We start from the raw sequence: 12,716 nt of genomic DNA, 5'->3' as shown, positions 1-12,716 counted from the left end.
ATGAGAGATATACACACCATGGGTCTTTATCAGTGGTTCCCAATGTGGGGCACAGGCCCCACATGGGGGCAATTTGATTTTTAAGGGGGGGCAATTCAAGAATGAGTTATGAACAGTGAATTTTTTGAATTTCTTATGGTTCTAGGGGCCTCATATACAGTATATAAATACATAGTGATGTATTTATGCATTTTAGCTCTCATATGTTTTGAAACTTTGCTATTTTTTCATATCACTTCATATATTATTATTTTTTAAACAATTTCTTAGTGATTTCTTCCTCAGTACTTCAGTTGTCCTTTCATTCTTTTATTTTTCTCTTTCATGGATGCCATGTTCTTTGGAAGCTTGTTTAGACCACGTTAATGGCCTTTTAGGCTTCCTCCATGTGAATAGGAGTTTAATTTTACATAATAGGAATTATATGTTACAGGTGGGGCATGGTCAAAAAAAGATTGGGAACTAGTGGTCTATATTAATTAAATTCTGCATATCTTTAAAAAATTCTGCATGTCTTATAGAATTTTGATATGGTAAGACTGCTATAATGTTGGTGCCTAGATATCATTGCTTGCCTGGTTACTTCAGAAAAACAATCTTATGATTATGATTAAATACATAAGTAATATGTCATTTTCAATTTGCACAAAAATGGATAAGAATTAATGTTAATTATATGGTGGTAGAGGATGGGCTAGAGATTATATACTGAGGAAGAAAGGAAAATCTATAATAATAAAAGTGTAATATGCTAGTTAGACTGGACAGCCGAATGACCTTCTGGACAAAGCCAGGGCTGTGAGGGCCGAGGCAAGCTGCTGTGGCTGTGAGGGCCGAGCCCCTTGCATGAATTTCGTGCATCGGGCCTCTAGTATACTTCTAAAAGGCTTCAATAAAAAATAATTAAAAGGGGTTGTTTAGCCGTAGCTGGTTTGGCTCAGAGGATAGAGCATCGGCCTGCAGACTGAAGGGTCGCAGGTTCCATTCCAGTCAAGGGCACATGCCCAGCTTGTGGGCTTGATCCCCAGTGAGGGGTGTGCAGGAGGCAGCCTATCAGTGATTCTCTCTCATCATTGATGTTTCTGTCTCTCCTCACTTCCTCTCTGTAATCAATAAAAATATTTAAAAGCGTGGGGGTGGGGGGTGGGTTGTTTATAAGATTAAGAAAAAAAAGTTGGGGCTTGTTTTAACCATGGGAATCATTGAGAAATGAGCATAATCTCTATATATAGCCCATGAATTGTGTGGTAGAAATGGATTTTTAAAATATCAGTTTAGAGAAAATGCTACACTTTAGAAATAACCCAAAACTGATTAGCTGACTTTTACCCACGGTTGGGTTTTTTTACTGTCAAGGAACAGTTGATAAACTTACTGGTTTGACAATTAAAGGGGATTTCTCATGATAGACCTGTGACTTTCTGAAGACTATACGCCAAGCAATGTGCAAGGTACTTGTATTCAAGAATTCAAAAGAAATACCGATATTTAAACGTAATGCTCTTTTCCCTTAGGAACAAGATCATGGTGTTGGACGGACAGGAACAGTGAATAGTGTTGGAAGTAATCAGTCTATTCCCAGTATGTCCATTAGTGCCAGTAGCCAAAGCAGTAGTGTTAACAGTCTTCCAGATGCCTCGGATGACAAGAGTGAGCTAGACATGATGGAGGGAGATCATACAGTGATGTCTAATAGTTCTGTCATCCACTTAAAACCTGTGAGTATTTGGGTTTTCAGTGAAAAATTTCAACTTTGGTAAATAATTTTCGTTATCTGAATAGTGTAAGAGGAATTTTTTTCTAATGTTTCAGAAATTTGGAACAATAGGCTTGTTAATTCCCAATGTAATGTCTGCATTTGAAAAACTAATGTTTTGAGAATATAAAAATAATGTTTTTTAAAATTTTAGAAGAAATACAGAAATAAGATATATAATGTATTATTTGAAGTACTAAGATGGGAAATGAAGTTTTTTAAAATAGTAAGTATACACATGAAATTAGTGATAATGGTTGCTTTTAAAAAGATGATCAAAAGTAACTTTGGGCCCTGGCCAGTTTTAGACCATCATCCCATGCACCAAAGGGTCATGGACATAATTCCCTGTCAAGGCACATACCTGAGGCAACCAATGGAAGTTTCTCTCTTTCTCTCCTTCTCCTTTCCACTCTTTCTTGAATCAATGAAAGTACTATCCTCAGGTGAGGATTTAAAAAAACACAACTTTTGCATTATCCATGTTTACATGTTTAAAATAAAATTGAGTATAGTTTATGCATAATCCATGGACACAGACAATAAATAGTGCAGTGAAGGCCTGGAGAGGGGACAGGAGTGGGGAGGAGGGGGTAAATGGGGGTAAACAGGTGGACATCTGTACTACTTTCAACAATAAAGATAACTTTTTAAAAAAAACTGAGTGTAGTTACAGAAAAGTATAAATTCTGTATATAAGAAATAGGGTTGTATGCTACATTTTTTGCACTTTCAAGCACAAAATTTTTAATTTTCTTAAAAATATTTGAGGTCGGGTAGCTCCTTTTAGCAATTATTAGGAATGCTTCCTTTTTAACTTAACAGCTTGTGGTATTACCTAAAATGTTAGTAAACACCATTAGCTAAAAGGTGGAACCAACATAAGTGTCCATCAATGAATGAAAAAACAAAACGTGGTATATACATCTAATGGAATATTATTCAGCTATAAAATGGAATGAAATTCTGATTGCTACATGGAGTGAACCTTGAAAACATGCTAAGTGATACAAACCAAATGCAAAAAGACAAATATTGTGTAATTCCATTTATATGAAATATCTAGAATAGGGAAATGTGTAGAGTTAGAAAGTAGATTAAAGGGTACCAGGGGCTGAGTAGAGGAAAGTTTTTGTTAATGGATACAGAGTTTCCATTTGGAAATAGTGACAATGGTTGCACAACATTGAGAATGTAATTAATGCCATTGACTCACATACTTAAAGATGGTTAAAATGGCAAATATTATATTACATATATTTTATCACATACAAAGAAGTTACTAAGAATGATTAGATAAGTGGAAGTGTTAGAGCAAAATCCTGTTTAATTTTTATATTCTTACAATAGAATCAGCAATATAAAAAATTAGTCCCATAATTTGTTGGTTTCTACTTAATTGACTTCTCTTTAGTTAATGAACTAAGGTAATATATAAGGAAAGACATCAATTTACAACTTTTTTTATTACTTGGACAAATGGCAGACGCATTATAAAGATATTTTAAAGCTATATTATTGCTTCTAAAACCCATGAGCCTTCAAGAAATTAATTTCATTGCTGCTGTTTAAAATATTGGCTGCATGTTTCATCATCATTTTCAAGTCATATTAAAGCTTTGCAATTTCACATATGAGTAGGATATAAATCTAGCCTTATACATTTTCTTATCCTGAATCTCTGTGCTATTTCATACACTGAAGAAATGATGTCTCCTGATTCTAATTATGTTGAAAATAAAATATCAGCATTCCTAATTTTTGTTTGTTTTTAAAATTGTCTGAGGTTTGTTGATCAGGTTGTCATTTTAAGCTAATTATCTTAAAAGTTCAGATGAACTCTGTTCACCTCAAATAGTGTTGTCTCTTTTTTTATTTAGGAGGAAGAAAATTATAGAGAAGAGGGAGATCCTAGAACAAGAGCATCAGATCCACAATCTCCACCCCAAGTATCTCGTCATAAATCACACTATCGTAATCGAGAACACTTTGCTACTATACGGACAGCATCACTGGTATGTGCTTCACCTGAATTTGAAGTATATTTTCCATGTTGGACCTTATCATCTATACTCAAATATAATGATTTTATTTTTGTATTTGAGGTTTATTTTGCAAAACATTTATTCAGAATTAAGTGCCTGTTAGGAGAAAGAATATATGAAACACACATTAAACTAATAATATCTTCTGCCCGACTGGCATGGCTCAGTGGTTGAGCATCAACCTATGAACCAGGAGATCAGGGTTTGATTCCCAATTAGGGCACATGTCCAGGTTGTGGGCTCAATACCCATCGGGGGACTAGCAGGAGGCAGCCATCAATGATTCTCTCTCATCATTGATGTTTCTATCTCTCTCTCCCTTTCCCTTCCTCTCTCAAATCAATAAAAATATTTATAAAAACTAAACTAATAATATCTTAAAGACGTACACAAATAACTAATATGTTAGAATATTTTAAGAGTACTACAAGATACTCAATAGGAATTCAGATGACTTTTTTAAAAAAACATTTTTTTTGTTGATTTCAGAGAGGAAGGGTGAGAGAGAGAGAGAGATAGAAACATCAATGGTGAGAGAGAATTATTGATTGGCTGCCTCCTGTATGTCCCACACCAGGGATTGAGCCCGAAACCTGGGCATGTGTCCTGACCCAGAATCAAACTGTCACCTTCTGGTTCATTTATAGGTCAATGTTCAACCACTGAGCCACGCCGGCTGGGCAATTCAGATTACTTTTAATTCAGGGCATAAAGGAAGTATTTATAAAACAAATTGAGCCTTAAATAATTAGTTTTAGGCTGGAGGAAGAGGAAAAATGTTATTTCCACGTAAGAATTGTTAAGGAAATACTGAGGTGAAACAAAATGAGGGGGAATGTTTGGAAAATGTCAGGTGATCCAATTTGACATACTCAAAATATAGTTTTTCTGATTTCCCAAATAACAATAAAAATGATTATTTGCTCATTACAGGAACCCTGTTTTGATGGGGCACTTATAACCTTGATCAGTCAAATAGGTAGGACCAAAACACAGTAAAGGATTCTAGGCATAGAAAGAAATTATAGAAAAAACTAAAGGCCCAGTGCACAAAATTCGTGCATGGGTAGGTCCCTAGTGGCCTGCCGGCTGTCAGCCAGGGCCTCCCTTCCCCAGCTGTCGGCCGCTGTCTGGGCCTTCCTTCATTCCGTGCTGCCCCTGGTGGTCAGCACACATCATAGTGAATGGTCGAACTCCCAGTCAGTAGAGCTCCCGAGGGGACACTTTGCTTATTAGGCTTTTATGTATATAGATAGGCTATTGGGGAAAATGACAGAAAGAAAAAAAGATATGGGAGTTATCCAACTTGTTAACTACATATGCAGATTTTATAAACCCCATGCTGTGACCTGTGAATCTGTATGACATGTGGGGCCAAGAACACCATCTCCCACCATAATTCAGGTCATTCCTACTATTCTGTAACATCTAAATAACTCTTTGAACAGAGCAAGTGGCAAAGTTGCTTAATTTTTTTCATAGCTATTTTAATAAATACGTAGAGAGGGGCCAGTTTGTGGGGAAACATCTTTGTAACTTGGTATATATTATATGTTTTCCAAGCAAGTCTTCTGTCCCAAAATTTGGCTCCCTCAAATTAATTAAGAGCACTTAAGTTATGGATTTAGAAAACTCAAGATCCATTTCCTTAAACATAATACTGTAATTTCATTGATTTCAAATAAAAATTTAGAGTATGTAGATTTATTTGCAAAGATAAGCATAGCTATAGTATTCAATATATTTACTATACACCATAATTCAGTCTAACTTCTTTTGCCTTGAATTTTTTTCATGCAATCAAATGCACAGATCTTAGATAGTCAGTTTGAAGAGTTTTATAATGGTATATGCCTATGCTAACCATCCCCTTAAAAAACAGGATGTATAAAATTTCTTTTCATCCCAAAGTTCCCTTCATATCCCTTTTTAGTCACTTCCCCATTTTCATGACTTTCTTTTTCTTCACTATTGTTAGGTTTAATTGTTTTTGGATTTTATATAAATAGAATCATACAGAATGTACTCTTTTGAGTTGAGCTTATTTTGCTCAGCTTAATGTTTTTGAGATTCATCTATGTTGCTGTGTTCAGTCTTTTTTTTTTAGAAAACTAACACTTTTTTTAAAAAATATATTTTTATTTATTTCAGAGAGGAAGGGAGAGGGAAAGAGAGATAGAAACATCAATGATGAAATAGAATCATTGATTGGCAGCCTCCTGCACAACCCCCACTGGGGATCGAGCCCACAACCTGGGCATGTCCCTTAACCGGAATCGAACCCAGGACCCTTCAGTCCACAAGCCGATGCTTTGTCCACTGAGTCAAACTGGTTACGGCTGTGTTCAGTCTTTTTTATTACTATAAATAGTTTTCTATTTATTCATTCATTCTATTGATGAGCATTTGGTTTGAATCCCATTTTGAGCTATTATACATAGGTTGCTGTGAATATTTTTGTACAAATCTTTATGTAAATATCATGTTTTAATTTCTTTTTGGTAAATACCTAAGCATAGAATTACAGACTCATAGGGTATATGTATGTTTAACTTTATAAGAAAGTGTTGAACAGTTTTCCAGAATGGTTGTACCATTTGATATGCCCATTAACAATGTATAAGAGTTTCCGTTGGTTCACATCCTATTCAAATTTGGCGTTGTTAGTCTTTTTTATTTTAGCCATTCTGTTGGGTGGCAAATGGAATCTCATAGGGGGTTCTTTTTGTTTTGCATTTCCTTATGACTAAATATATCACCATAATCACCCCTTATTGTCCATTCATGTATGTTAATTTAGTGGGGTGTCTCTTCAAGTCTTTTGCCTGATTTCTTAGTCAGATATACATCCCCTTTTTTTTTTTAATCCTCACTTGAAGATATTTTTCCATTGAATTTTAGAGGAAGTAGAAGAGAGGGGGAAAGATAAAGAGAAATATCAATGTAAGAGAAACACATTGATTGGTTGCCTCCTGCACAAGCCCTGGGGCCCAGGCCGGGGAGGAGCCTGCAACCGAGGTACATGTACTTGACTGGAATTGAACCCGGGACCCTTTGGTCTGCAGGCCGACACTCTCAGGTGTCCATTTTTTTAATATTGATTTGTAGGAGTTCTTTATATAGTCTGGATACAAGTATTATATCTCATATATATCTTGCAAATATTTTGTCTCCATCTGTGATTTACCTATTCTTTTTCTTAATGTTTTCTTGATGAGAAATCAATTTTTTTAGTTTTAAAATCCAGTTTAAACAACCCAATTTAAAAATGGGTAAAGGACTTGAATGGACATTTATTCAGAAAAGATATACAAATGGCCAACAAGCACATGAAAAGAGATACTCAACATCATTATTCATTAGGGAAATAGAAATCAGAACCACAATGAGGTACCACCTCACACCACTAGAATGGCTACTAAAAACAGCAATAACAACAAAAAGGAAACTAAGTGTTGGAGAACATATGGAGAAATTGGAACTCCTGTATTCTGCTGGTAGGATGTAAAATGGTTTGGCTGCTGTGGACACAGTTGAGTATTCCTCGAAAAGATTAACATAGAATTGCCACATGACCCAGCAATTCTACTCCAAGGAATATACCCCAAAGAATTGAAAACATGTATTTAAACAAGTACATGTACACAAATGTTCATAGCAGTATTATTCACAATAGCCAAAAGGTAGAAATAACACAGATATTCACAATGGGTGAATTGATAAATTATGGCATGTGCATATAGTAGAATATTTTTTAGCTATAAAAAGGAATAAAGTACTGATTCATACTATACAACATGGATGAACCTTGAAAACATGCTAAAGGAAAGAACCCAGACACAAGAGGTCACATATTATATGATTCTGTTTATATGAAATACCCGGAATAGATAAATCCATAGAAACAAAAAACAAATTGGGGGTTACCTGAAGGGAAGAATCGGGAGCAACTGTATAACAGATAAAGGATTTCGTCTGAGGTGATAAAAAATATTTTGTAACTAGGTACAGGTGGTGGTTGCCTAAAATTATGAATGTAGTAAATACTACTGAGGTATTCACTTTAAAGTGATTGATTTGATTTTATGTGAATTTCACCTCAATTTGAAAATCCAATTTATACATTTTTTTTCTTTATACTCAGTGTATTTTGTGTACTGACCAAGAAATATTTGCCTACCCCAAGTTTGTGAAGATATTCTGTTTCCTTCTGCTGTATGACTCTGGGCTTTATGTTTAGGTCAAATAACTCTTTTCAAATTAATTTTTGTATGTAGATTGACATAGGAGTTAAGGTTTATTTATTTATTTTTATGCAGAGAACCAGTTGTTTTAGCAGGATTGTTAAAAAAAACACTTTCCTTTTTGAATTAGCATGGCTTTTTGGCAGAAATCAATTGACTGAATATGTATGGGTCTATTTCTATATTTTGTTCTGTTCCTTTGATCTACTCGGCCTATCCTTAAAACCACACTATTTTGATTACTGAAATGTATGCTTCCAACTACCGCCCCCCGCCTCAAGATTGTTTGCCTATTCCTTTACATTCCCATATAAATTTTAGAACCAGCTTGTCTGTTTAAAAGACCTGCTGGAAATTGCTAGCTGGGATCTCTTACATTAATTGCCTACTTAGTTAATAGCAGAGTGGTCTAAAATGCGTTTGAAAGGAAAATGTTTGCTTTATTTTATTCTTTCCTTCTAGGTTACAAGGCAAATGCAAGAACATGAGCAGGACTCTGAACTTAGAGAACAAATGTCTGGCTATAAGAGAATGAGGCGACAACATCAAAAGCAGCTGATGACTCTAGAAAATAAGCTAAAGGCTGAGATGGATGAACATCGCCTCAGATTAGATAAAGATCTTGAAACTCAACGTAACAATTTTGCTGCAGAAATGGAGAAACTTATCAAGAAACATCAGGCTGCTATGGAAAAAGAGGTGACTGATTCAGTATTACATTTTTTAAACTTTTTAATTTTTTTATTGATTTTTAGAGACAGGAAGAGAGAAACAATGATTTGTTGTTCCACTTATTTCTGCATTCATTGGTTGATTCTTGTATGTGCCCTAACTGAGGTTTGAACCCACAACCTTGGCACATCAGGACAATGCTCTAACCAACTAAGCTACCCGGCCAGGGCTCAGTATTATTAATTTACTTATTCTAGCTTTTGATCATCTCAGAATTAATCAAGGTAGCATTTTGGTGTTAGTGTATCTGTTCCCAGAACCAAGCAAATCAATTGGGGAAAAGGAGAAATATTTATATAACATGTACAATACCAAGTACTGAGTCTGGAAACCAATAGACATGGGATCATCTCCTGATGTTGATAGTTTTATAGTGTCACAGTAGTAAGTCATTCAACTGTTTTCGGCCTTTGGATTCCCTGGTAATTGAGGAGTTTGAGAAACTCATCAGTAGGTGGTTTAGGTTTCAAAATATCATTCTTGATTCTCTTCTCTGTATTTTTTGAAAACATTTAAAAAATTTGTAACAGGATTTTTATGTCAGAATAATTGAAGATTATTATAATATACACAACATGTTAAAGGTTATAAATTGAGAGATTAAGATTTAGCCCATTTGTTTAGTATGATAATGGTGTATTTTTAAGCAGTCTTGTCATGGGAAATCTTTTCTTCTGTTTTTAGTGTCCCATCTGTTTCATTTTATTTTGAGAGTCACATTTTTTCAAGGAAAATGTAACTTCTCAGTAAATTCACACAAAAATCATTAAATATGTCTGGCCAGTCCACATTGAGGCATTGTCATTGTTACCCTTTTCACCCCCCCGCCCCCCCCAAAAATAAAAGAAGAACCACTCTCTCACAATACTAGAGAAGTTGGCAAAATAACTTCTGGTGTAAATACATACTTGATTTTGAAATAATTTGTGAAAGAATGTACAGGTATTTAGAATCCTGTTAGGCTTTGGGTAGTGTTTTTAATAACTTGAGGTAGAAATTAGCATATATGCAAAAACAATTCATGAAATAAGATGTGCAATATAATTACAGATTTGTTTAAAATATATATGTATATATAAATATATGCATGAAAAAATTAGGAAGAGTATCACCAAAATGTTTATATTGGTTATTTCTGGGTGCTAAAATCACATAAGATTTTTCTTCTTTGTGTTTTCTGTATTTCCTAAATGTTCTACAATAGATATGTATCTAATATATATAATCAGAAGTAAAACAGATGATACATATTATTTTAAAGATGAATTTTATTTTCTGATTCTCCTAAAATTCATATAATAAAAGATCTGAGTAATAATAATAATTTGAGAGTTCTTATTTTGGTAATGTTTATACTGATTTTATATTCTTGGGGAACAAAGGTATCATTGGTGATATGTATTAAACTGCTGCTTTGAATCTATTTAACTAATTTGATCCATTTTTTAAAATTTCTTACAGGCTAAAGTGATGGCCAATGAGGAGAAAAAATTCCAGCAACATATTCAGGCCCAACAGAAGAAAGAACTGAATAGCTTTTTGGAGTCCCAGAAGAGAGAATACAAACTTCGAAAAGAACAGCTTAAGGAGGTACTTATTTTATAAGAATAGTCAAGGCAGTTATCTGATTGTTAATTATATCCAATCTGATCAACTCATAGAAGCATTAGGATAAATTTCTCTTTTAAATTTTTTTTTTAATTACAGTTGACATTCAATATTAGTTTCAGGTGTATAGCATAGTGGTTAGACATATAAATTATGAAGTGATCTCCTTAATAAGTCTAGTGTTCACCTGGCTCCATAAATAGTTATAACAATATTATTGACTATATTCCCTATGCAAAATAAAGTTTTCTTTTGTTGCTTGTGTTCACTAAATGTATATCAGTTCTAATGAAGACATTGATTATAATCAATTACTCATCAATGAACTAAGATCCTCAGTTGATTAAGATCCAAAAAGAAACATCTGAAAATATAATTTTACTTATAATAGCTTTCCTATGCATTTATTAAGTAACTGACTTGTCCCATTGTGTGCATACACATACACCCTTACATTGAGAGCTACCAATTTATGTGGTTTTTATTTTTTTGTTGTTTGAATATTTTATGAACTAAAGTTGCAAAGAATTGGTCTCTTTCTTGATAACGGGAAAGACCATAAGGTTAGTAATCTCTGAAAAATCATTTTATACCTAGGAAAGATGGCTAATTTATATTTATTTTTAACCTAAAAGGCATATGGTGATGCCTTTTAGATTGAAAATATACTAGTGTTAATTAGCATTTTAGGGTTTGCCTCATTGAGTATATTGTCAATGCTCTCATCTTACTCAATAAAATGCATTTTTTCCATTTATTAGTTTATGAGATGTTACTTAAAATGCTGTAGTAAAACATTGGTTTTGATTGTTCAGTGGTTATTAATGCTAAGTATTAAATGCCATTCATGAGGAAGATCTCTGTTCTTCATGGTTTTGTTGATTTTTCTATTTAATTTTTAAATCTTTTACATTGAGTCTATCCATAATTTTTCAAAAAAACTTAATATTTAGACTGTTTAAAACCAAGAAGTGAAACATAACTGTATTTTAGCCCTAATTTTAATTCACATGCTATTTTTACCTGAAATCATTGCCTTCTGCCACAGAAAAGATTAAAGAAAGGTGTGTTTTATTTCATTTACCAGTCATTTTGTGCTTTTGAAGCTAGAAACCATCATAAATTCAGCTGTGCGAAGTTAGAAGGGTATGCATGCTTTCCGGTGTACATTTCTCTTTCCTGTCCTACTTCATGGATAACTCAAGGAAAAGGAAAATATTACCTACCTCCTTAAGGTCATTGCCCTGCCTATTCATTAGAGAGGACATAGGTAAAATATTTCATTTAAATACTAGAGGCCTGGTGCATGTATTCGGGCACCGGTGGGGACCCCTTGGCCTGGCCTGTGCCTTCTTGCAATCCGGGATCCCTCGGAGGATGTCCGAGAGCTGGTTTTGGCCTGATCCCCGCAGACCAGGCCGAGGGACCCCACCAGTGCACTATCGGGGTCAGGGAGGGTCCACAGGAGAGCTCCAGGGTGTGTCTGGCCCATCTCGTCCAGTCCCGGTTGGCCGGACCCCAGCAGCAAGCTAACCTACCGGTAGGAGTGTCTGCCCCCTGGTGGTCAGTGCACATCATAGCAACTGGTCAAACAGTTGAACAGTCAGACACTTAGCATATTAGGTTTTTATTATATAGAATAGGATATCAGATACCAAATGGTACATTCATGTAGTTAATTTTTAAGTATTTTGAACTCAGTGGTTTTTTTATGTTGCTAGGAGCTAAATGAAAACCAGAGCACTCCAAAAAAAGAAAAACAGGAGTGGCTTTCAAAGCAGAAGGAGAATATACAGCATTTCCAAGCAGAAGAAGAGGCTAATCTTCTTCGACGTCAGAGACAATACCTAGAGCTGGAGTGCCGCCGCTTCAAGAGAAGAATGTTACTTGGACGCCATAACTTAGAGCAGGACCTTGTCAGGGAGGTACGTTTAAATGATGTGAAATCAGGGTAAAAAAAATGTATACACATTTTGAATGATTATTAATTCCAATGAGTTGAATTTAAAAAGTAAAAAACATTAATTGAGCCATCAGCTGTAAAGTATGTATACATTTTTTGGGACACCCTATGTGTCACTCACATCCCAGCCTCAAGGCCTTTGCACTTACACTTCCTTCTGCCTAAGTCCTTCTTCCCCTGATATCCATGTGACTTGCTTTCTCCCTTCCTTCATACCTCTCTTCACATGTCTCCTCCTCAGAAATTCCTTCCTTGTTTGCAAAATCCTTCTCCCTTCTTTAAATGTTTTTCTTTGTATTCTCTCTCTCACACATACAGGCACTTTTTTGGAGGAAGTCTCACTTCCCCACTAGAATGGAAATTACATG

The 12,716-nt window shown here is 34.8% G+C and overlaps 1 protein-coding gene across 5 annotated transcripts in view; it reads left to right on the top strand.

Annotated features, from left to right (window-relative positions):
* Positions 1-12,716, top strand: part of TAOK1 (TAO kinase 1) — a 117,657-nt gene that overhangs the window by 75,665 nt on the left and 29,276 nt on the right. For 4 of the 5 annotated variants that reach the window (XM_059669302.1, XM_059669301.1, XM_059669304.1 and 1 more), the window contains 5 exons: positions 1,515-1,718; positions 3,637-3,771; positions 8,508-8,744; positions 10,239-10,367; positions 12,107-12,310. In XM_059669302.1, the coding sequence (XP_059525285.1) occupies positions 1,515-1,718; positions 3,637-3,771; positions 8,508-8,744; positions 10,239-10,367; positions 12,107-12,310 (909 nt within the window). The remainder of the gene's footprint in view (positions 1-1,514; positions 1,719-3,636; positions 3,772-8,507; positions 8,745-10,238; positions 10,368-12,106; positions 12,311-12,716) is intronic. The other variant, XM_059669303.1, reaches the window with a different exon arrangement.

This window comes from Myotis daubentonii, chromosome 16 (genome assembly GCF_963259705.1).
Source record: "Myotis daubentonii chromosome 16, mMyoDau2.1, whole genome shotgun sequence".
Classification (NCBI taxonomy): Eukaryota; Metazoa; Chordata; class Mammalia; order Chiroptera; family Vespertilionidae; genus Myotis; species Myotis daubentonii.
Note: the sequence above shows the minus strand (reverse complement) of the source record. Positions and strands in the feature narration are given on the sequence as shown.